Here is a 23,762-nt window from a genome sequence, read left to right on the forward strand (position 1 = left end):
ATGCACTGCACATCGCACGCATCCTGATGCATGTTCTGCAATGGGTGCTGCGAAAAACCATCAAATGGTTCCTTTCTCATCAATCCTACTTCACTTTAAGTGCGTTTTAATATGAGCTAAACAAAATAGATCCTACTTCGAGAAGTTACCAATGAATAGACGCAAAACTCTTCATTCGTAACAATAAATCTTCAATAATTTCAACCCTTTTATTAGTAAAATAATTATCCTCGAAAAGAAAAGAAAAAAGAAGTGAATAATTCTTTACTCATGAAATGATCTCGCTCAGGGACTACATTCACCCATGCACTCTGCTCATAGCCATAGCATCCCTGGAGGAGGGAGAATAATGGAGAAGTGACAGAAACCTAAGGGTTGGACGAGGACAAGGTTGGAGCTATTTAACAAGTACGTGATCATCACCAGCTGCATAACCCCCAGGCGTGCTCTGCCAATCATCGCATGGTATGGGATGAATCTAATGGCTGCTGATCTCCTCCATTGCTGGTGATGATGATGCCTATGACCATCGCATTACGTACCTGCATTTCGATTCTCGTCGTCCATGGCGGTCGAGCTCTGCTGCCTCCTCTGCAAGCATCTTGCCACCAGAAAGAGCAGGATACGCAGCGCGAGATTATCCCTATGATCATCAGAGCCATCAAGATGTAGGCGGTCACGTCCGATGAACGTGCCCGCATCCAACAAGGACCCATGCACACCATTCCTGTAGCCTTTAGTTGTTTGGCCGTCTCCTTGTCAAAATCTCATGCAAGACTTTGATTCCTTCCTTGGGGTGGAAATGGTAGAAGGCTTTGCACCTATGCCTGGCTTGGAAAGGGCGGCAGGGAAATCAACAGCAATACGTTGTATTTAGCCAATCACCATTTATGCCCAGGATGTGGGTTAACGGATCGAATACAGATCCATACTAGTATATCAATATCTATATTTAATTTATTTGGACGAATACAAATATAAATACGGATGTTAGTTGGATGCAGAAATTCATATCCTTATTTGTTTTAAATAGACACCGATATAAATTGAATACCAAAAATATAGATATAAATATGGATATAAATTAGATAATTAAACTTTATAAATATAGAATCAAAGATGTTACTAAATAAATGATCATCAAGTTAATAACATATTAATATGGTCATCTATTTTTTCTTAAAAGTTCGTAAGTATAAAATTAATTAGGGTTACAATAAAATCAGATATTTAAGTACAAATCGGATAATTATATATCCAAATCTTTTTTTTTTTGACAGATATAAATACAGATTTGTATTAGTTGAATACTTAAATTTCTATCTATATCCAAATTGTTTGAGATATAAAACAGATTTAGACTAATATCATCCAATCTACTTTTATCCCTAATCACTAGCAAAGTTTGCAAACTGTTCAAACATTTAGTGAATCGATTTCATGAAGCAGTGACTGCCCTAATATACCGGCGACCCATATCTAACTCGTCATGCACCCAATCTTCGTATTACCCAAAAAAATTTGGAAACCTATTTGACCTGATGATGGATGGGTGATTCAACTGTTAGAATTACCAATCAAACTAGATTTGAACCATCCAGATATAATACTAGATTGAAGAAGGAAAGAAACGAGGATAGCATCCACAGGAAGATTGGGTTGGCCACCAATAGAGGTGGGCATTGGGCCGGGGCCGCCCATGGCCCGGCACGAAGCGCTTGCTACAGTAACGGGCCGTGCTAGACACGGCTCATAAAAGGAGGCCGGGCTGGGTTAAGATTTCTGGCCCGCGGGCCGAGCCTGGCACGGCCCATAAGGGCCTGATTCGTAGGCCAAGCACGGCACGGCCCACGAGCCAGAAATCCAATTTTTTCTCCAAAATACCCCTCAAATTGGCCGTTTTATGGCTGTTGGGAGGGACAAAATGGGTAAAAAGCCATAAATAGCCGTTATGGGCCACCCATAACGGCTATTTTTTTTTTGGACAGACGGGACGTGCCAGGCACGACCTGTTCTCGTGCCTGGCACAGCCCGTGCCGGGCCTGGCATGGCCCGCCACCCCACGGGCCTAGGGTCGTGCCAGGCTTAGCCTTAGGTTAAGCGGGCCGTTGGCCAGGCACGACTCATTTAGGTAACAGGCCGGGCCAGGCACGACCCGTATTGGTCTGTGGCCCGGTGGGCCTGGCCGAGCCCGGCACGGCCCGATGCCCATCTCTACCACCAAATGATTTAAGACGAGGAGGCGATTGGAGAGAGAAGGCAGTTCACTTGATTTCCAAGTTGCCGAGTTGACTGAATATATGAAATAAGAAGGGATAAAAAAAGAAAAATATCAGAGAGTGTATCGCAGCCGGTATAATCAAATTCATAATATTTAAGAGGTTAATTATTGCTGAGAGTAGTGATTTTTATAATCTAACCTATACTATATTCTAAAAGGACAGTTTGAAAATCATACAATATTCTACAATTTGTCTACTTTATGTCAAAAACATCCCTTACCTAAATCTTCAAATTCCTCCCTTACGATACAGAGCAAAAAAATAAATAAATAATAATCATCTCCCTCATAAGCTCCATCCAACCTGCTTCCCTCCGATCTCTGTTTCCCTTCATATATCCCTCATCCCGCTCCTTAGATTTTCTATCTTTCTTTTGAAAAAGACATCAATATTTTTCCAAGATTTCAATACTCTTGACTCCTTGTTTTTGGAAAGCAAGATGAGCCGAGCATAAATTTTCATCAACCAACATTCACATCTGCTGACATGTACATAAACTACAAGCATGTTATAAGTCCAAATTGCTTGCTGTATATCATAACTGTCTAGTGATACATGCCTATTGAGTTCATCAACCAATATTCACAGTTGTCAGCAGGCAAGTAAATTACAAAAAAGTAATAAACAACATGGATTATAATATATATTGTTCATATTGCTTGCTGCATACTGTAACTCTGTCCACCTGAGTTTGTAACATTGCCAATGAGTTCTTTATCGCAATCAAACTGAAGAATACTGCTATTTACTAGAGGACAAAATATGATGACCCATGCTTTTCTGCTCCAAATAGATATTCAATATTTTTTGTCATTTTTTCCAGTTTATTTGAGGGGGCATCCACAGTTCCTTTATATTAGACAAGTAATACACGTGAATGAAGATACTCACTGCTCTGTATTGCTGGAATTTTGCACTGGAAGGACTCGTATCACGATGCAGATCCAATAGCATCCAAAAACAAATCAGGCATTTGTTAACCAATCCATGTGTGATTTATCGATGTCAAATTTCAAATGGTCACCCACTGTTAAGCTGCCAATTTCTTCAACATTATCTGTCTGGAAAACAAAATGAATTGAAAGGATTTTAATTTATGAATTGTTCAATGTCCAACCCTATGGAAGCCCAAAAACTGGGCGCAATTAAACAAAACGAATCAGATTAATTTGATGCAAGGAAGTAATTTCTTCCCACCTTGGATTTATCAAAAGGATGTTGATGATGCTGATGCAGAGAAGGAACTCTGGTGTTAAAGTGAGCAACCCATGGCTAAGAAAAAATTATAAGGCGGATGAGGCAATGAAAGCTGTATAGATCAAAACATTAGGAAAATGCATATGATACAAGCATCACAGCAGTGAGAATGCCTAGCAGGATAAGGTCAGGAGGGAAACACACGTGAGATGGGCATACATGATACAAGGTAATGGTTCGAAAACAATGAGAATTGGTGGCATTGAAATGGAGCCTTAATTAGAATAAGAAATAAAGCATCATAAAGTTGAATACAGATATTTAAGAAATATTTAAGGTAAGGTTTGCTGGCTACTGTATTAGCTTAATTTCCATCATGGGTCACTTATGAAAGACGAAAATTGGCCGGTTCAAACCCAACAACCGGTGCCAGATAAGCTGTCAGCTATTACCTCCGCCGATCTGAACCCAACCTACAATAACACATTAATTATCAGTCGTGCTCAGCTGAAGCTAACTAAATAAATTACTTGGAAAATCACTTCAAAAACAAATATTTTTGGACTCTTTAAATAGCATCTAGAAGTGCTAATTGTACAAAATTACTTCAAGAGCAAAAAATTACTTGGAATATTTGTACCTTGTCTAGAAGTATGTCTCGAAATTCACCTGGATGAAGAGTAATTTCATTGTAGTTCACCCTTGCAGTCTGCAAACAATCAGAATTTAGTACCTTGGCTGACCAAGTATCTGGCAGTAAGTCTCAATGAGTGTGTCCATATATACCCATATACATGGTGCAGGGTTTAGGGTTGGATTTTGCTAGAGAAAAGCTTAGAGTACATGTATTCAAATAAAATATTAACATTACATTGAGACTGTTAAGTCTGTTTGGTAAAACAGTTCATGACAAGTAAATTTGGTTCACAGAAGATTTTATTAACAAAATGTAAGATCAGATTAATGTAATATTGGCATATATCCAAGTAAATAAAAGCAACAAAGCATGATTACAAGTATAAAACATCCTCCATTTGTACATGCCCATCACTTTGCGCTCAATGATTAAACTGGAGACAAACCCCGCCAAAATGGGTTTAATTTACAAATAAACAAGCAATACGCCCTGATACAAGACATGGCCAACCAAATGTGCTTTATCTTGAAAGCGCCGTTGAACGAAGGGCGAGAACATGATTTTTTTACTTTTAATATTGACCTCCAAGATGAGTTGCAAATTTTCACATCCATTCACTCTCTCTCATATGCTCCTCATGTAACGTATTTCTGGACTAGGTCAACTAGTAGGAAGCAACAGCCCTGAAGAATTACCCCACCTATGATCCGTCATGGCTGCATATCACCAACAGTTGCAAGATGACGAAAGGTGTTTCTACAAGCAAGTTGCCCCCTGTTACCTCAGTCAGATTTAAGGCTGTGCAGGACCATTAATCTGTTTACTATTGGATAGGCCTGATCATGGCCTGAAATTGTTCTGTCAGATCATAAAATTTTCTACCTTCCTAGGAATGAAGAACCCAAATTGTATATGTACGAAATAATATTTATTAAAATTTCTAGCAGGATCAATGGGGTGGAAATTTTCTAGAAAGTAGCATGCATGTCCCATGAACATTAAGTTTAAGAGGAAAAACGTAAGCAAGATGACAATCGTGCATGTTGGGCAGTAAAAAGAGTGCATGGATGTAAGATCAAATATAGCTGTAAATATGTTGGTCACATTCATTAGTGTAAAGCTAAGGTCTTTGAAACAAGGATTATTCCTGACAGATTTCTTTCGACCACATACCCAATAATAAACAAGGCATACAATCCAGCTACCATATCAGCCTCAACAAAAAAAACACTACATCCACATGTCTAAGGGGATATTCCTATGATTCAAAGTAAATTATTATCTGATGCATATTTTAGAAAAACAGAAATATAATATATGACATGCTTTTGAAGCAAATAACTACCATAATATTGAAAAAATTCTCTAGTATTCTATATTGATAACAAATGATGGAGGTTGAACCTCAAACAAGAGTCATACATTTGGAAAGCCACACAGACACCAATGCGAACAGCAACAGTAACTAATAGTGAAAATATTAATTACCTCAGAAACTAGCCGATTTTTTTTATATGAAGACCAAGGCTGAGGCTCCAATAGAAGAATCCCACCCTAGCAAAGAAACAAATAATCAAAGATAAGAAACAAATTGTTTTTGTGGTTCTCAAGCTGGTCAGACGCTAAAGAACAATAGAAGAATGCTTAACCAAAACAATTTAAGACATACTGGTCTAAGAAGTCTCCATATCTTTACAAACATAGTAATCAATCCATCATCACCCCAATTCAGATGGATCCATTTTGTTACACTCAAACTGCATACAAGTTCATATGAATAAATGTGAAAAATCCAGGTATAATAGTTGTCTTGGACATATCTACATTGACAATGTCTATGCGGCCAATGTCATGAATAAAATGGGGAAAATACTAAGAATTGTAGCACTTGAATTATTAAAAATCCATAAAGTGAGAATGAGATACTATCTGTTACTAAGACTATATAATGAACTTACCAAAGAATAGTATCATACTTCTCTGAGCACTTATCCATACTCCCAACAAAATTTTCTTTTCGGAAAGTAACTCTCTCAAAAAGAGTGCCTTCTGAGAGAGAAGAGGCATCATGCTGAATGTGAAATGTTTCCCCATCTGAAGCTTGAGAGACCTTGTGCTTTGAATAATTTGAACCATCTAAAATCTGTGAATCAGAAGCCTCCTTTGATCTACGATTACTTTGTTCTATTCTAGCTATCTTTCGAAGATTCCAATTAGCAGCTTCAATCAAACCTAATACATATTTTTCAACGATAACAATATAAAGAACTAGGGATGCAGCAAATAGCAGCAACAACACAAATAAGTTCTGTAATTTTGACTTAGCAACAACTAATATAAAAATACCTGCAAACTGCACCTAAAATTATGAACTTGCAACCTAGAAAAAGTATCAGAAAGCTAAAGCACTGCAATTTGTTGCTCAATTCCAAGCCGATCTTTAAAATTAATTCATTAGTTTAAGTTAATGGACTATTAGACTGATAGTGACCAAGCAAACAATCATCATGATTTACGAGAAACAACATATATAGCATTAACTTGGGACCAGCTTGGTAAATGCTTCATCTTTGCTCTTGTCAAGAGCTCCACTTCATGCCTCTCTAGAGCTGTTTTACGATATCCTATCAAACAAAGGGCATAGGTTCAGTAATTCAGTTCACTAGCAGTCTAGCATGCGAGTAGTCACCACAATCAAGGGAAAAGACAAAAATATCAGAATGCCTCAGAACAATAACATAAGGAAAGAATATTTTCTCCATTCCTATCAGGAACAACAACCGGCAAAACACCTTTTGTACAGCTGTTTCACCAATTCCTGTCAAACTCATTTGATCTCTACTAATAGTTTGGAAACACCAAAGAAAGGTACCATGTAAAAGAATCAAAACACCTTGGAACAGTAATAAGAAGAATGGTGGGGATATCGTCCCCGAGAACAACACAATTAACAAGACCACATCTTGCAAGTCCAGCTGAGAGAACCAACATTAAAAGAACAAACGAAAGCATAAAAAAATAAAATTCACTTTTGACAAAAATTTTAGCAATTACAAATACATCCATTTATTTCATATAAATTAGTTAAATGCCTTCCTATATCATTAAAGTAACAGTACTATTACACCTTTGTTACAAAACACATAAGGGATTCATAGTATGATAAACTGCAAAAACATATTTCCAACAAATTCCTAAGGCACTACTTATAGCCACCAATTTTTACCCATAAACAACAAAACAGCGCTACCCAGCATTAGCAAGTCAAGCAAGTGGATTCTCCAACAGGAAAGTGACATTAGGAGTTCCCAATAGATATTATGCAATTAGTCTATACAGTTTCTCATCTTTATCAAGCGTTGGACATGAAGCAGCAGTTCTCCAAAATCCATAATAACATCTAACAAACTAATGAGATATAGCCATTTAATATTTAATTAATGTAACATTATTTAGGCTCAGCCATTCATGGATAAACATATTTAAATAATTAACAAACACACAAATAATGAACTGAATCAGATGGTTGAATCAGAGAGGGAGAGAAATTTGGGGATAGGTCACCTGCATCAATATCTATTCCAAGAATGCTTCGGCAGAAGAACTTCTTTGCTGCATCAAGGACAAAAAACTGTAAGAGGACTGAACACTAAAGGATGCTGAATAATTATTTTTAAAGAGGTATGACTTAGCTGATGCTGCACAGTTAGGAAATAGGGTCCTGCCTAATGCAAAATAGATTCATGCTTAATTCAAAAAGAAATGAGTTTAACTAACTATTATATGATGGGATAATAAAAAAATATCAAAAACTGCTTCCTTTTAGAATAGTCACCATGTCAAATCATTGCATAATTAATAACACTAAAAAGTGACAAACAACAGTCTTAATCTTTTTATTAGTTCACGGGATCACAGCCATCCATCAACTAGTTGGTCCACTTAAGTCATTCACATGCATCTTACATGGTGAGATCACGGTCATCCATCAGTTATCTGTTAGCGGATGATGAAAAGGAAAGCTGTAGAGGAGCAAACACAAACACCCGCCAAACCCCTTCCCCTTTCCTTTCCATATTCTTTCCCTCTTCACTCTCACCTTTCATCACCTATACTCTTGTCCTTCCTCACAAACATTAATGCAATTGAACTTTCAAAGACTGGCACATCTCAAGGACAGGGAAAAGAGAGAAGCAGAGAGAATGCTATGTGAGGAGGAGGTTGAGAATAAGGAATTGAATGCCACTAGGAAGCTCTTGGAGGAGGCTTACGATGATGGGTTACCCAAGGATAAAGGAGACAGCAATGGAGAATGGAAGAAGGAAAAAGACATATGACATTGAGATTGGATTTCATGAGAGGCAAACAAAAGACAAGGAAAAAGAAAGCAGCTTATTAAGTGAACCTGTTCGCTGCACGTCGTATAGAGACCCATGATCCAGCAAGGGTGGCAAGAACAGCAGGCTTGATCCACAAGAAAGTGTCTTGAAGAAACTAGGTGAAAGGGAATATTAGTTATCTAGTCGAAAGGCCTCAGAACAAGTCAAACCTTTATTGGAGTGAGCATTCCGCATTAGTATCCTGTGAAGATGTAGGAGCCGTGAAACAGGGCAGGGAAAAAAATCTAACAGTTCAACCTATGGTTTCTAATTTTCTATAATATGAAGATATAGGCAATTCTTTGCTCATTTCTCTTCAATGCCCTTTTGGAAGCCTACATGACCTTGATGGCCATCTCTAAGCTACCTCACACTCCTTTGTTTTAAACTTCTATATTACTTTTTCATTGGCTTATCAGAAGCATTGTTTTGTGACTTCTAATGGTCAACATGAGGCACTTGAGGAGATATTTTTAGGCTTGTCATGCATTCAGGCTGAAAATGAAACAATTCTCACATCCCCATCATATATATGATGCAAATTACTTCCTATAACTTCTCTCCATCCTAAGCATGATTACAATCCGCATGTCTTGTGCAATTTAAAGTTCATTTCTATATGTCAAGAATGAAGTAAACAAGAAATGGTCAAGATTTTTAATCATCTCCCCAGGTATAGATATTGCAAAGCATTCATGACCTTAAAAAAACTTCTCCAGGTCTTTATCTACTCTTAGGTTTCTTATATTCATTTTGCCACAAGTTTCAAACAATTTTTCACCAGTGTTTTCTGCCCGTAACTGACCAATGCAAATACAAATCTTTCTCACTACCGAGGTGTTAAAATTTTGTACTTCTATATTACTATAACATCTCTCCTTTAGTTTCCCATCATTTTGTTCTGGATGATCATAAATTGTACATGACATCATTTCAATTGTCAAGCTGACAAGATCATAAGTAACTGCAAAAAAGCTAGATGAATTAAGTTTTGCCAAAAACTTCGAACCAATATATACACAGAGTTATAGTCAAGATAAATAAAATAACGAAATAATGCAAAGCAAACGATGATGACTGCAATACACTAGACCCTACCAATCTCAATGGTTATCAGCCCCTGGTTGCAACCGATATCGAGGCAATCCTTTCCCTCGAACCATCCCTTCTTCATCACCGCGAGTCGGGGATCTTCCCTCTGGTTTTGATCTATCTGCATTCAAATCAACACACCAATCTTTCAGCCAAAGGAAAAATATAGGACTGCAATTCCCACTTAACTAAAAATTGTACAGCTAAAAAAGAAAATCAAGTCCGTAAGACAAGCTAATCTTACGAAATAACACGGAACGATCGGCAACCAAGAAATAGAAAAGGATTCCATCCTATGTCATGGTGTCGGTTTAATTTTGAAGGTAATTAAAGAAGGCTACTCGACGAAGCGAGGGCACAAGAAGCTTAATCTATTTAGGGTCAAAGAAAAGCATAAATGATAAATAAACAAAAGAAAAGGCGAGAAGAAGGATCAAGTTACTCGATAGCCGTAATAGTTCTTGTAGTTGCCGTAGATGAAGACCTGCTTTCGCTTGTGACCGCAAGCTGTATTCCTTACATCTTCTTGTGCTTCCATTCTTTTTATTCTCGCCTTGCTTGGGCTTGGAGACCCGAGAGTCGGCAAAAAGAGAGAGTCGATGGGCAAAATAGCTGAAGAGAAACCCTGGCCTGCCCTTCGCCAAGCGGGAAGCTCCGGGTATATATAACATTTCCAGGCGCAAGGCGGTGCACAGAGTTCGCACGATCCGAACCCGGATCCGAATCCACTGAAAGAAAGGATCCGTCCGGATCATTCCGAATCCCACAGTCTACCATGATTCCGAGTTGAAGCTATTATAGGCGCAATTGGTTCACGAACTGGATTGGAAATCGAAATGGTCATATCTTTCAACACATTTGGTCGGTCACTGGAATCAGAATGTAGACATTAGATTTTGAAGGATTAATGCATCTCCATTCCTTCTTAAATCGGAAAGAAAATAGATCTCATTTATTAAAAATTATTTATTTTCATTTTCATTCCAAAGTCCAACTGCAAATATGTCCTAATTTCTTGTTCGTAGAAGGTTTCAAGTTGCAAACATGGTTAATAATTTATATTTCAATAGACTGCAGTATAAATGATGGTGCATCAGAATCCAAAAGTCTGCCATGGCTGGAAGTTGAGATGAAGTTTCTACCACACATCAGACCTAAGCCACAATTCATTCACTAGCTCAATAGTGTGGTATAATGAGCTTCCTTTTGGTACCAGGGTTGAGCCACAAAACATTTTTTGATTTGTATTATAAATCATCAGCTTCAAACATGAGTTATCAGGCCTCCATGGTCAGGGACTCACATCATGATACAACTAAAAAGCATCATTGCAGCTTGACATATGAGAGCGGTTCCTCTTGGGAGGGCCATAGCGGTTGAGGTGTCCTCTACAACACATAAGGAACATGTAATAAGAAACATCAAGGATTTCAAGGTCCACGATAGTCCCAAAGATAAACATATACAAAAATAAAATCAAGAAGTCAATAACATGATTTCTCAAAATTCAAAAAAATATAGGCTACAATACTTTGTTTAACAGTTTCTAGAGAAACAGGACTGCAACTTCAACAAAAAGTGTCTCCAAGTTTCCATGAGTGCATTTACATGTACCCATAAGCACCAAGGAAGACGAGAAATCTTTCATAGAAAAATTGTTCCCAGACATCAACACAAGAAATAGAATAGGGCATGCCAAGAAATAAATTTACACTTAAAAACTCACAGTGAAAAATAAATTTACACTTCAAAACTCAGAGAGAAAAATAAATTTGCACTTCAAAACTCATAGCGAAACAACATCCAGGTTGGCAGGTCAGGCTCATACAAGAATGAACTCAGGGAATAGATGAACCGTGTTTTTATAACTATGATATTGCAACTACATGATTACATAAAGAGTGACAAGGTAACTACAAATGGAGCAAGAAACATGAGATTAGCTTAAAAACAATACCAATTCCCTCAGCAATATCCTGCTGCATAATTCACCATTACAGATAGATGCACAAGATTCTGAAGAGCTTGATCAGTTCTGGGCCGAAGCTGGTGGATTGCTAGCAGGAAATGCGGCTAAACTTGGATTATTTTCCTGGTTGGATGCATCTGCACTTGCATGTTGAATAAACTCTTCTGGGGTCATGTGAGACCCATGGCAAGCGCAGACAATCTTTATTTGGTTCCTGTTGTATTTGTAGGTAACGCCAGAAATGGTTTTCCCATTTGGGCCTGGCGCAGTGGTCGAAACCCATGGGAGATCTGGATAAGAGCCACATCCTCCAATTTTCACATCCGATGCAAACATACCTGGCCTGATAGCAGATCCTCCATGGGAAAAGCTTTCTGCAACACGTTGGTTTGCTGTTTCCTTTTGCCTGAAGATTGTATTGCTTCCCTTGTCCTCCTCTTCAGCCTGAGAAGAAGAAGATGCACCAGCCTCCCCAATTTGTTTACCACTGCTTTTCCCCAAATCTGATGATCTTCCCTCATACATAAAAGCTGATGACGAACAATGACCTGTTAGAACTGGAGTTACATCGAAATGATAAAAAGAAAGACACAGCCTATAATCTTAAATTGCGAGCATGAATAAAAGGTTACAGTTCTGGTGGTGGGTATGGGTGATGTTGCTGTTTCCTGCTGATTATTTTTGCCCCATAAGAAGGGGAAGGGAAGAGGAAGGAATGGGGGTTCAAGGTCACCGAATCAATGTACGAAAATGAATATTAGTCCAAAGAACTTTAAAGATAGTCACGCTATTAGGAGAAAGATAGTCAACTTTGTGATCGGTCTTGGTTGTTAGCCATTACACCGAATTTCAGTAACTTTAAATGAATATTTGTGATTTAAAGGCGGCATCATGCTATTAGGAGAAAAGATAGTCAACTTTGTGATCGGTCTTGGTTGTTAGCCATTACACCGAATTTCAGTAACTTGGGATGCCACAATGCATACTCTTAGAGTGCACACTGTCATGTCCCAAACCTCCATTTGGCTTTTGAATTTACATATGACAACATCATGCAAGAATGTATGAAGACCTAACATCCTTTCCTTGTAAAAAAAAATAATTAGATATCTGAAGTTGCACATCATGAGATCATACATTGCAATGCATACGCCTAAGTTTATGTTTCCTAAATCATATGCCTTAACTTTCAAGATATTCATCTTCGGAAGAGAGGCAAGGCACAGAACAGACTGTGTAAGTGTGTGTTAAAAATTTTCTCAAATGCCTTCACTGTCTTAATATGTCTAGTACTGGGAACTCCCTTCCCAGGCTAAGGAACAAGCATTATCAATTATGAACCGGGATATTAGAAGTCTGAAAATTCTTAGATATTATAAGGTGTGCCAATCTGAGCATTTCCAACACTTAAAAGAACTCCAGACATAGATGCAGGAGCCACACCTTTCAATTGTTTAATATTCATAATAGCACTGCACGTAAAAGAACCTCAATGCTGCTAGCATATGAATCAAAATTTAAAAAAGCAATGGCAATTAAAGTATTGATGATCAGAAAATTGTACAAGTCAAGGAAGATATATTGACCATGAGAGCTCTTCGCATCACCCGCCGAATGTTGTAAGGCTCCATCAGCATTATCTTTTATGGCAGAGGAAGATGCATGCTGAGGCTGAGAACCAAAAGCCCAGGAAGAATTTGTCTCCAAAGTCGGAAGCTGGACTGGTGAATAACCAAAAGCAAGCTGCAAGTTGCTAGTATTCATTGTTTGGACCACAGGCCGTTCACTATTTGAAAGAGGCATCAGTTGCATGACGCATGATGAAGGAAACCTTGTTGCATTAGGCGCATTTGCAATAGTTGGCACCTTAACTGGTATTGGATGCGGGACAGTCATGACGGTCGATGGTTGAAGAGACGGAATCCTGTATGCCACTTTCCCAGTTTCTTGATTGGAATCATTCCCTGAGAAAGATGGCTGTTTCTGCCCTTGAAAACTAACTCCACTTTGATCATTCAAAACATGTTTATCAATAACACGTTTATCACTTTTGGAACTGTCCTCAAGCTGCGAAACCAACCAAGAGTTTGAGCCTTCTGCTTCTGACTCTGCAGCATCTTCATTTTCACCAGAGGAACAATCTTCCGTAGTAACTGAAACATGTGATCTTTTCAATAATTTATTACCAGTAGGGACCTTACCTTGTGCATCACCATGGTCAACTGCCCTTTCATGCTTCTTTTGAAGATTTATCCCCTCAAATGGCAATTTACATTTGCTGCTGCCAGATTTCTCTTCCTCGGCGTCAGTTGTTTTGTTATTTGGAATCCGCTGCTCTTGATACCTGGTGAAGTGTGCCTGACTGCTATGCACATCATTGGAACCATCTGCCAGAGGGGCAGCATGCTTATAAAGATCTGTCCAGAACTTCTCATGCGGTAGTGAAACTGGATCAACCTTTTGTTTCCCATTATGGTCTTGGTTCTCAACACTCGTTTGAAAGAAGTTCTTGAATGAGACATCAGAAGCAGTTACCTTGCCACCCGACAATTTGGTACCACTACCATCATCTACTTTGGTATCTGAAGGAACATCTCTGCCTTTAGATTTCCCTGAGGATCCCCCACAAGAAAGGCCCAAGCTTAGTTCAAGCCCATTTTCATCTTCCATATTTGCAGTAGAGCTATACAGTTAGCAGCAAACTCCCTTTTTTTCTTTCCCAGGCCAAGAGATTCTCACAGCATCTGTTGTCCATAGAATAGTTTACATGTTTTAGAATCTAAAAGATCCCTGTATGTCAATGAGGAAAACCATACAAAATAATCAAGTTCAGAATGGCAAATTTTAAAGGAAAGAAACAAAACAGAAAACAAAAGGACATTTGATGATACAAAAGTTGCAGCCTGAAAGAAAAATGAAAATTCATATGGGCAATTTTTCATACTTGACAATAATCATCTAAATGGAAGGGTGTAGAGATTTCACTCAAGTTAATTTTCTCTATAGTGAGAAAAGGGCATGCACAACAAGGAAAATGACGCATGCATTAATAGATGAGCTATATTTCCAGCATAATCTTGACCTCAGTGCCAACCAGTGCAGGTCATTGGGCTGTGGTACACAATTCTTCATGTGCAACGTATGTGCTGATTTATTAGTAATACTTTATATTTCCTTGACCTTTCCAACTTAGAAATAACTTTTGAAAAGGTTACAATAGTGCTCATCAAATTTAATTACAAAAAAAATCCCACAGGAACATATATGAACAGAAAAGAGTAAATGTAGGGAAATATATTGGCATACGTGCTTAACGAAGCAAGAGTATTAAAAACCCAAGAATACTTCCAGAATGAAAAGAAAATAAACAATAAACTAAATCTAATACCACAACTTAGCAAAATATTCTTAAAATGTTTGTCAAGTTTTATGTTAACTTATTTGCGTTCCTATCTTTTCCTAACCCAAATTTATACAGAAGTTCCAAAAGCCACAAAAGATTTTTGTAAATAAAAGATCAGACCTGTGGTTGGAAGTTGGATCATTAGTCATGAGTGAGAATTGGAAGGAACCAGTTTATCATGAAACTGAATGTGATCAAATGGGAGACGATGGAGTTTGAAAAGGAAATCAATGGCACCTCATAAATTGCACCACCCTATGAATCATAGTTGCACGATGCCATGATTGGCCATTGAATTCTCTCTACATCTTGTGGTGCACACTTGCATCCCAATGTGGTCATGAGCTAATTTATTTCCAAATTGAAAAGATTTATGCATGAGTAAAAAGGAAATTTTTTATAAGGTGAGAAAGCTATCTCAACTCACACAGTACCTGATTAGCATGCAAGCTTTAATATATGGGAATTGATTGTGGTGTTCTTCTTAGCTTGATTGATAAGGACATAATGGATTTCATAATTAAAAAGGAGAAGAATTGGGGCTACACTCAGTCACCTCATCATTTTCTTGTGTCGACATGACACGAGGGTGTGGGTGCAGCTAACAAGAATTGGCATTATTTTCAAGGAGATGATCAAATCAGAAGATGCTATACCACTTCATTACCAATACAACACAACGAATTGACAGGATGGTGAAGTGGAGAAAGGGTGGCAGTGCATCAGTCTCGGTTTTGGTTCAAGTTAGGTTAAGGATAATAGCACAGCCAACCCAGATCCACACCTAGCATGACCAGATAATAAGCAAGGACTCTTCCACCTATGCAAGCCCATAGGTTAAGCCACATAATTCGACCTCACCTAACTAACCTATAATAATTTATTCTATCCCACATGGCTCAATCATCTTGACCCAACTCATACAACTCTTTAGGACTCAACTCTATGGTAAATTAAACAATTATTGAAAGGGATTAGTTACCTTTAGCCTAACTTGGTCCAAGCTAATCGACCGAATAAAATTCTACCCCTCATATGACTGAAAGTCTGATTCAAACTTGGACCCAAACCGAGGCCATTTAAAATCCAAGTCAAAAGACTCAACCTAACCCAAGCTAAATTGCAAAGTCCCTAACTCAAATCCACACCCAAACAAAGTTTGATCAAGTCAAATTTCTCGGTTAGGTCACTTTTTGTCACCACTTAAGCAGAGGCACATAGTTTTTTTTTTCTTAAATGAGAGAGGGCCTCACTCACATGGGAAGCAAAAGAGAAGTTGAAGTCATAGAATGAGCAAATCTTGGAGATCTGCAGGAGAATTGATGGATTTGGAACAAATCAAGCTAAGGTTTGAGATAGGATGGTAGAAAGAACTAAGGCTCCAGAGGTACATACTTATTTGGATTATTTAGAGCAAATCTAAGATGGAAAAAAGGAAAAGAGAAAAACATGTGGCGTTGCATAAGTCAGACAAGGAGCATCCTTTTAATGGGAGATCTAGGTCATGATGTTAGAGATGTAGACATATATATATATATATATACATACACACATATACATATATATACATACACACACACACACATATATACATATGACAAAATACTTGTTACTATAAAGGTTGTTCGATGAAAGCTAATGGTACTCTGAAAGAAAGTTTCGCAAATAGAATATTTTCTAAAACTCAAACCTTTTATTCCCAAATATAGTTTTACAAGAATATAGGGAATATGGTTTTACAAGAATATTAAAAAAAAGAAAGGAAAAGAGGAGCTCTAAACCCTACAGAAGAAACAGAATGTCAAAGGCATGGTCGGTGGAACCGTCCCGAACCGTCCGGTTCAGGGCATCCTGAGTTGTATTGGTGGCGGACCGGAACGTTCCGGCAACGAAACCGAGACCGACAATGGAGGGGGAGAAGAAGAAAAAGAGGAAAAGAGAGATAGAGTGGGAGGGAGAGAGAGGGAGAGGAAGGAAGAGAGAGGCCAGCCGGCAGAGGCCGGAAAGCCGCCGCATGGAGGAGGCAGAGGCTAGAGAGCCGCGGAGGAGGGGCTCCGCCTCCGGTCATTTAAAAAAATTTAAGTAAAGTTGGCAATGGGTTTGCCAACTTTTACTTAAAATTCACAAAATAAAAGGGGCCCCCTCCGAGCCCTTGTTTTGAACGAAATAGGAGACCAGAGGCAGAGCCCCTACTCCGCGACTCTCCGACCTCCACCTTCTCCGTGTGGCGGCTCTCCGGCCCTCCGCTAGCCTCCCCCCTTCTCTCTCCTTTCCTCTCTCTCATTCTCCCTCTCCCCCGCCTCTTCTATCCTATTGGTACAAGGCCGGCATAGCACGGTATGACGCGGGGCGTACCGACCCATGCCGTTGAGCGACCGGTCCGGAGCTTAGTAATGGCACAGCAGATGTTGGTCAAAGGCCTTCTCTTCTAGCTGTGGATCGTCTTAATACAAACTACGTGTTGGACACAACAGTCCTAACACCGCTGCTGAAATACAATATCCATGTAAAAAGTAGATGTGCTGGGTGGCCAAAATATCGACGTATAAAAGAGCTGAAATTTAATGAGATATATAACTAAATAATTTGCAACCATCAATAAGAGCATTACAAATTCGAAAAGATACTTTACAAACATTTTGGATGCTGTCACAAAGATAGTAGGCATAGGCTTGCTGTCAATTCCAACCAAAGTAGGTTGCAAATTCAAATGTTATGGTCCGGCGACAGGCGATACAAAATCAATTCTCAACTCTCAACAGGAAGAAAAAGAAACCAATGAAAAAGAAAATGCCTAAAACTTGAAAACTGCTGCTAATCATTGATGGCGTATACCATACGCCCTGTGAACTCTTACATCATTAGCAATTACACAAATAAATACATGAAACTTATAAAAAGAAACGGCTACTTTATCGACGAATAAGCTTCAATAAGAACCAGACATGATCAAATTAATCAGAAATTTCAAATAAAACATAAAGAGGGGCACAAAAAAAAACACAAAAACCAAAGAGAAGCAATTACCAATAGATCTACCAACCACTGGATCAAGCTTCAAATCAATCTATCCAATGATTTCAGACATCACAAGTTAAAGGGGGGAAAGAAATAAAATTTTAAAAAAAAAAACTAGAAATCCCTTCTTCCTATTTCCTTACCACCAAGATCTCCTAACCTCCCCACATTTCAGCCCCCTCAACCTTGCGAACGAAACCCCAGACACCAGTCTACTCGTTTGTTCACAGTTAGAATCAATCGACGCCCATCCAGCGATTTTGCCAGCAGAAAAACGAAAATCCATATGAAAAAAAACACAATTTTTTCATCGAAAACCAATAGAAATATAGCCACTCACCTGAAGCAACGCCAACCCGGACACCATAAAAGCTTTGCTTCCTCTCTTTTATTTCAAGACAAGAAGCGAGCAACGCGGCGAGGGAGCACGACCGAAGGTGAATCCAGGTGGCGTAGGTTAAATTGGCCACGGGACGCACACCAGCCTCCTTAAAGTAAATAAATTATAAACAAGCTCTTTTTTTTTTCTGGCTTTCGCCACCAAATTCGATGTCTTTATAAAACTTTTTTCGTGCTTTTGACTCCCTGGCATGTGGTCATCGTGAGGCTTTGTCGTTGTCCATTATGTCTATTTATGGCCCTCGTGGAAATCGCGGACGAAAACCCAATTGCCACACAAACTTTGGTTTAGTAAAAGCCCACAGCCAGATCCCAGCCCAGGGGTCGGCAGTCAAACATGTAATGGCCTAAGATGTCTTTTCAACGAGAGGTGTGATTGAAAATAAGCATGCACTAACATTAGGATATTGTAAAGAATATATATATATATATATATATATATATAGAGAGAGAGAGAGAGAGAGAGAGAGAGAGAGATACACCGCTAAAATGCAATTATCACGTGTTTGTTTATTATTATTATTTTTTTCTGTTGCCGTAGTCAATTGTCACTCAAAGATTAAATTAGGACAAGTTTACATAATAAACAATATATTTTCGTAATAGAATAATAATAGGAGTGGCAATATACTCTACTCCATTGGTATATGATCTAACACGATTCTAATAAGATGGTTCTGCAGCTAATCCAAAATAGATAAAGATAATGATAAAACCTATCCCAAATCAATTCAGATATATATAGCTTTTTATAAATTTTTTCAAAGAAACAAAAGAAAAAATTGATTTGTATACTAAAAAAATAATTTTTTGTAGTTTTGCCCGACCCGAGACGCTACAAGTGCCATTAAGTACAAGTTAAGTACGGATAATGATCTATGGTTCATGTTCTGTTGCCATTCCTAAAACATGATGGATAATTTTGCAGGAGTATCAGGAAGGGTGGAGGAATCTAAGCCAAAAACAAACTTGATAGCATGTAGTCAGAATACCAAATATTATTGTGACAGGTGTTCTCCAACCACTAGCTTCTTAAATCACATTAAACATAGTTTCTAATGTTGTTAGGCTTGGGGGATCTCGAGAGCATACTTCCAACAACTCTTGGTTAAATATGATATCTCGTCGATGACGTGGAGATATTGATGATCAAGTAGCTTTGGCAATGAAAGCTAGATGACTGAAGATCAAGGGCGGCCCAATACATTTGGGGGCCTAAGGCGAATCCAATAAATGAGGCCTTTTTTTTTAATAATAAATTTTTTAATAAATATAAAATACTTAAAAAATGATATGAAAATAGATAGCTATTAAGTACACTATTTCAACGAAGATGCATGAATCTAACAAAAACAGACAAGAAACCTTTTTAATTTAATATAATTCTTCAATGGGAGCACAGAAAAATAATTACCCTAAAAGAAGGGCCATGAAACTGATTAAATAACTGAGATAATGCTTGACAATACTGTTTACCCCGTCAAGCAAGTGCAGAATAGAAAAAGGTCATCTCATGGCACTTCATGGCCAAGGTAAAAAAAAGAATTTGCATCCTTATAAAAGAAAGTAGGGGAATTATGGGAAATTCACTCCATCTAATTAATAAAAGTCCCATCCCGCCATCTCCCCTTCAAGTGAGTACCCAAGCAGCGACTGCAACATCACACAGCAGCCATTGAACCCCCTCCCTCCTTTTCTCTCTGTACCACCCAAGAGGGAAGAGGGAAGAAGAAACCGAGAGGAGAAAATTAAAAGAATCTCCACCCTCCAAGAAGTCCATTTCCAATCCCCCTTTCTTCCTGATGGCCCGGCTGGGTCAGGAGTAATGTGAGGGAAGGAAAACCAATACCAAAACCAAAAAAGAGAAGGGATGAAAGATGAGAGTGGCTTCAGGCGTGTATCAAGCCAACCAAATCCCTTTCTTCCTGATGGCCCACTGCCCAGGCCAGCGCCCAGCTACGACTCTAGCTATTGGAGACGGATGGAAAAGGCAGAAGGCTATAGATTAAATTAAAAAAAAAACTATGCAGTGGGGACCGTGGGATGGGGGCCTTCCGTGGGTCGGTGGCCTTAGGCGACTGCCTAAGTCGCCTAAGGCCCGAGCCGGCCCTGCTGAAGATCATAGATAAATTATTAAGATTTGAGTGGAGAAAAAGCTTCAAAATCTGACATATATGTGGACATTACAAGGATACGACAATAAAATGGCAAGCTTATATATTTGACTACTGCACCTGAGAGCCATGGAATACTTTTGCAGCCAAAATATATCATCATTGAATAACCCTTCCGAGGGGATGTTTAAACTCTCTTTCAAGTGCAAGTCAGGGTTGAGAAATATATTGATCAATAAACAAGACGAAGAAAACAAAGAACCCACATCATTATTGCGACTTCTGATTGATAAGTATAACGCTTTTCCATGTGCCTCATGTATTTGGTGCTAATAAGGCCACTATAAATGTGAAACTCAACTTACCTCACATGTTCCTATCGTGCATGCGCTTGATATTGGGATGCCTGCCTTGAAAAATTAATGGAATGAAGCAAGCATGATGTGTAAATATTATTTGTCCACATGAGAGCCTCTTTTTTTATTATTATTTGTCCAATCTATTGTCACTTCTCACTAGTTGAAGGTGAAAAGAAAAGAAAGGAACATCAAAATTATGAATTCACACCTAAGCTATAATTTGATCTTTGTTACTTAGCATCAATAGGTTTTAAAGATTCGAGCACGAGAAAGTATGGATGGACATGATTCCATCTAACCATTTTTTAATATTATCATTTGTGATAAAATCTATTTTTTTTCTTTTTAATTTTCAAAGTTTGATGTAACAATGTATAAGTGGTATGTTAACTTTTGTAATTGATGACACATGTTCCAAGTATGAGCATTATCGTACGTGCGCATGCACTTTGCCCATGCATATGTCGCCAACTTACTTCTTTCTGTTTCTCCTTGGATTGTCCTATGAAATAATATGAGCACCATTATTTTGATCTGTTCTTAAATCTTTTATTATATCAAATAAAAATCGATGATCATGATATAAGAAAGGGGATATAAAGAATTGGTTTAATTGAATATTCATGTACCGGTTGACAGTTGATCTGCAAAAAATTATCCCAAATGAGCAATTTTTACTTGAATGTATTTTATGGAAAATCCTTGCATCTCGCTTTGTATTGTTTGCCTTGGAAAGGCCAGAAGTTCAGGACCATAGATGATCTCAGGGTCAAGCTCAGCCCCAATAAGATAGTTCAACTGCATTTATATTTCCAAATATGAATCAACAATTTATGTATAAAATTAATAAAAATAAAATTCTCTTTTTTTTTCAGGAAAGTGAACTAGTAATGTTTGAATGATGAAACTGTTAGCTAGGTAAGGTTTCCTGTCACAGTATACCATATTTGGAAACAATTCAGAAGAAATTCAAATAAATAAATATTTAATTAAATGATGAAATATTTATAAAAAGAATGCGGTATGATATGCATGCGCACGCACATAAATACTTATAATAAACAAAACATGAAAAAGGCGACAATTTAATGAACAATGAGAAACAAAACACCGCAATCAAAAATGCGTAGTATTTTATCTCATCAAAGTGTGATTTATATGGATATCTTGAATTAGTCGTGAATAATTTACTGAATAAATTTTTGAATTAGAAACATTGTAAACAACCATTAATTAATTTGTTGAAGGAAAATAGTTTAAAAATCATTTAAGACTTGTTTGAATATTCCTACCAAATTGAGTTGAACATATTGTAGAATTCATAAATTGAGCCGTGAGTTTAGTCACGGTCAATACCACCAAGCCCAAATTTTGTAAGAATAAAAAAAAAACCTCTATTGGTTCTTCATGTAATTCAAAGTTTAGAATCTAGATTGGGTTTGAATTGGCACTTATAAAATGCAAGCTAGAAGGGCCGATAGATTTGATTTCTACAGAATTTTCAGTCTAATTCTATAGAAATACCCAAACATGCCCTTCAAAAGAGGAGAGAAGAGATGTTAATTTATTTTTTAATCATTGAACATTGTTAGCATGATCACATAGAGAAATATAGGTTATATATACTAGAAAAACTAATGGTGACACCCATATTTTCCCAAAGTCAAGAGAATTAACAAAAAAAATAAAAAAATAATTTTATTATAAAATATTTTTATCTAATCTGTTATTAAAAGCAAGTTTCCGAGCGGACGCTCCACTCATAGTTCTAAAAACCCAAAGGATCATAAACAAAATAAATAATTTTTAATATAGCTATTTTATTATTTTAAAAAAATTAAGTGGTGTTCGTGAAGCTTAGCTTAGGAGATTGCGCGCCACCATTCACATATTGCTAGAGTCAAACTCTAGTTTAGATAAAGAAAGTTATCTCCCATGATTTTTAAACGTCTCACAAAATTTTTTTAAAAACATTACGTACGAAACCAAGCTTCCAGCTCTCAAGAAAATCTCACCTCACGTACACGGACTTCTCCGGGCCCTCAGGTCGAGCTTTGTTTCGAACTCTAGTTTAGGTCTTATCTTTCTATGACTCTAGCTTTCCTTCTTCACTGGGATTCCACAGAGAGCAAGGGTTCAAGCAGTAAGAACCAACTTAATAGAGATTGGATCAACCATGGGTCACACTAATAGGAGACACGCACACATGCACCTATCAAGGGTTGTACCTTTGGTTGTACAACTTCATCATGATGATGATATATTTAATGACATATTTAACTTCATCATGATGATAATATACGATAGTCTTACTCTCAAATCCAAAAACAAATGAAAGACATAAATAAGCTTTCATGAAGACCTTTTGAACTACATAGCTGAAGAGGAGACAGAGGAGACATTGAGTTGGCTCCATGATTGAGCTTTCATCTTCTTCTTAGCCCTCTTGAGTTGCTTTATGACGTCCAGCCGTTCCTTCGAATAAGACGATGGAATCTATTTCCAAGCATTGAAGTGTTAAAGAGTAAGAAAATAAAATCTGATTAGATAATTTTTTCCATTTCAAGACCTGTTCATGAGGGACTTGAACTACAAATAATGATCATATATGTAACTTACCAAGCGAGGGATGTGTGTCTTAATCGCAGTCAGAATAGCTGCATGGCCTATAGCAGTTACCTGAGCATATGAGTCAAAATTGAGTTAGGTCTTTGAAAAACTTATGGTTTATAAATTCCAACTGGTTAAAGAAATTATTTACTCCATTACAAACAAGCTGATACAAATAAAGTCGAGCTCTGCGCCAGACAACCTGAGAGCTTTCACATATAAGCTTTGGCCCTTTCACTCATTTTAAATATGACTCGACCAGGCCGCATCCACACCCGCAGGGTGTGAACCGCCGTTGTACCA

The 23,762-nt window shown here is 37.8% G+C and overlaps 2 protein-coding genes across 12 annotated transcripts; both read right to left on the minus strand.

Annotated features, from left to right (window-relative positions):
• Window positions 1–472: 472 nt before the first annotated feature.
• Window positions 473–10,358, minus strand: LOC103709494 (probable RNA methyltransferase At5g51130). Of its 5 annotated transcripts, none has more exons than XR_005513900.1 (11): window positions 10,030–10,353; window positions 9,594–9,708; window positions 7,681–7,728; window positions 6,075–6,348; window positions 5,786–5,873; window positions 5,605–5,670; window positions 4,120–4,188; window positions 3,932–3,952; window positions 3,480–3,554; window positions 3,174–3,343; window positions 473–827 (listed from the first exon to the last, which is right to left on the minus strand). XR_005513900.1 is itself a non-coding variant. In XM_039131630.1 (10 exons), the coding sequence occupies exons 1-10, from the start codon at window positions 10,123–10,125 to the stop codon at window positions 3,248–3,250; spliced, it is 852 nt and encodes a 283-aa protein (XP_038987558.1). In that variant the 5' UTR covers window positions 10,126–10,358; the 3' UTR covers window positions 2,387–3,247. The 5 variants fall into 5 exon arrangements, 2 of the variants coding, with proteins under 2 accessions (XP_038987558.1, XP_038987557.1); XR_005513899.1 differs by having other exon boundaries at window positions 473–831; XR_005513898.1 differs by lacking the exon at window positions 473–827 and adding an exon at window positions 2,387–3,062.
• Window positions 10,359–11,341: 983 nt separating this feature from the next.
• LOC103709495 (protein NINJA homolog 1-like) lies at window positions 11,342–18,483 on the minus strand. Of its 7 annotated transcripts, XM_026805571.2 has the most exons (4): window positions 18,318–18,483; window positions 18,121–18,189; window positions 13,143–14,346; window positions 11,342–12,104 (listed from the first exon to the last, which is right to left on the minus strand). In XM_026805571.2, the coding sequence occupies exons 3-4, from the start codon at window positions 14,224–14,226 to the stop codon at window positions 11,617–11,619; spliced, it is 1,572 nt and encodes a 523-aa protein (XP_026661372.1). In that variant the 5' UTR covers window positions 14,227–14,346; window positions 18,121–18,189; window positions 18,318–18,483; the 3' UTR covers window positions 11,342–11,616. The 7 variants fall into 7 exon arrangements, with proteins under 7 accessions (XP_026661372.1, XP_017698912.1, XP_008793086.1 ...); XM_017843423.2 differs by lacking the exon at window positions 18,121–18,189 and having other exon boundaries at window positions 13,143–14,300; XM_008794864.3 differs by lacking the exon at window positions 18,121–18,189 and having other exon boundaries at window positions 11,342–12,086.
• Between the last annotated feature and the right edge of the window lie 5,279 nt (window positions 18,484–23,762).

Source organism: Phoenix dactylifera, chromosome 11 (assembly GCF_009389715.1).
Source record: "Phoenix dactylifera cultivar Barhee BC4 chromosome 11, palm_55x_up_171113_PBpolish2nd_filt_p, whole genome shotgun sequence".
Lineage (NCBI taxonomy): Eukaryota > Viridiplantae > Streptophyta > Magnoliopsida > Arecales > Arecaceae > Phoenix > Phoenix dactylifera.

Coding starts and splice junctions, on each gene's coding strand:
- LOC103709494 (XM_039131629.1), bottom strand. CDS start 10,125: ATGGAAGCACAAGAAGATGTAAGGAATACAGCTTGCGGTCACAAGCGA. Junction 5,671..5,785: donor TATGGAGACTTCTTAGACCA/GTATGTCTTAAA, acceptor TTTCTTTGCTAG/GGTGGGATTCTTCTATTGGA. Junction 3,953..4,119: donor GAGACATACTTCTAGACAAG/GTACAAATATTC, acceptor GTGTTATTGTAG/GTTGGGTTCAGATCGGCGGA.
- LOC103709495 (XM_017843423.2), bottom strand. CDS start 14,226: ATGGAAGATGAAAATGGGCTTGAACTAAGCTTGGGCCTTTCTTGTGGG. Junction 12,105..13,142: donor TGATGCGAAGAGCTCTCATG/GTCAATATATCT, acceptor CAGTTCTAACAG/GTCATTGTTCGTCATCAGCT.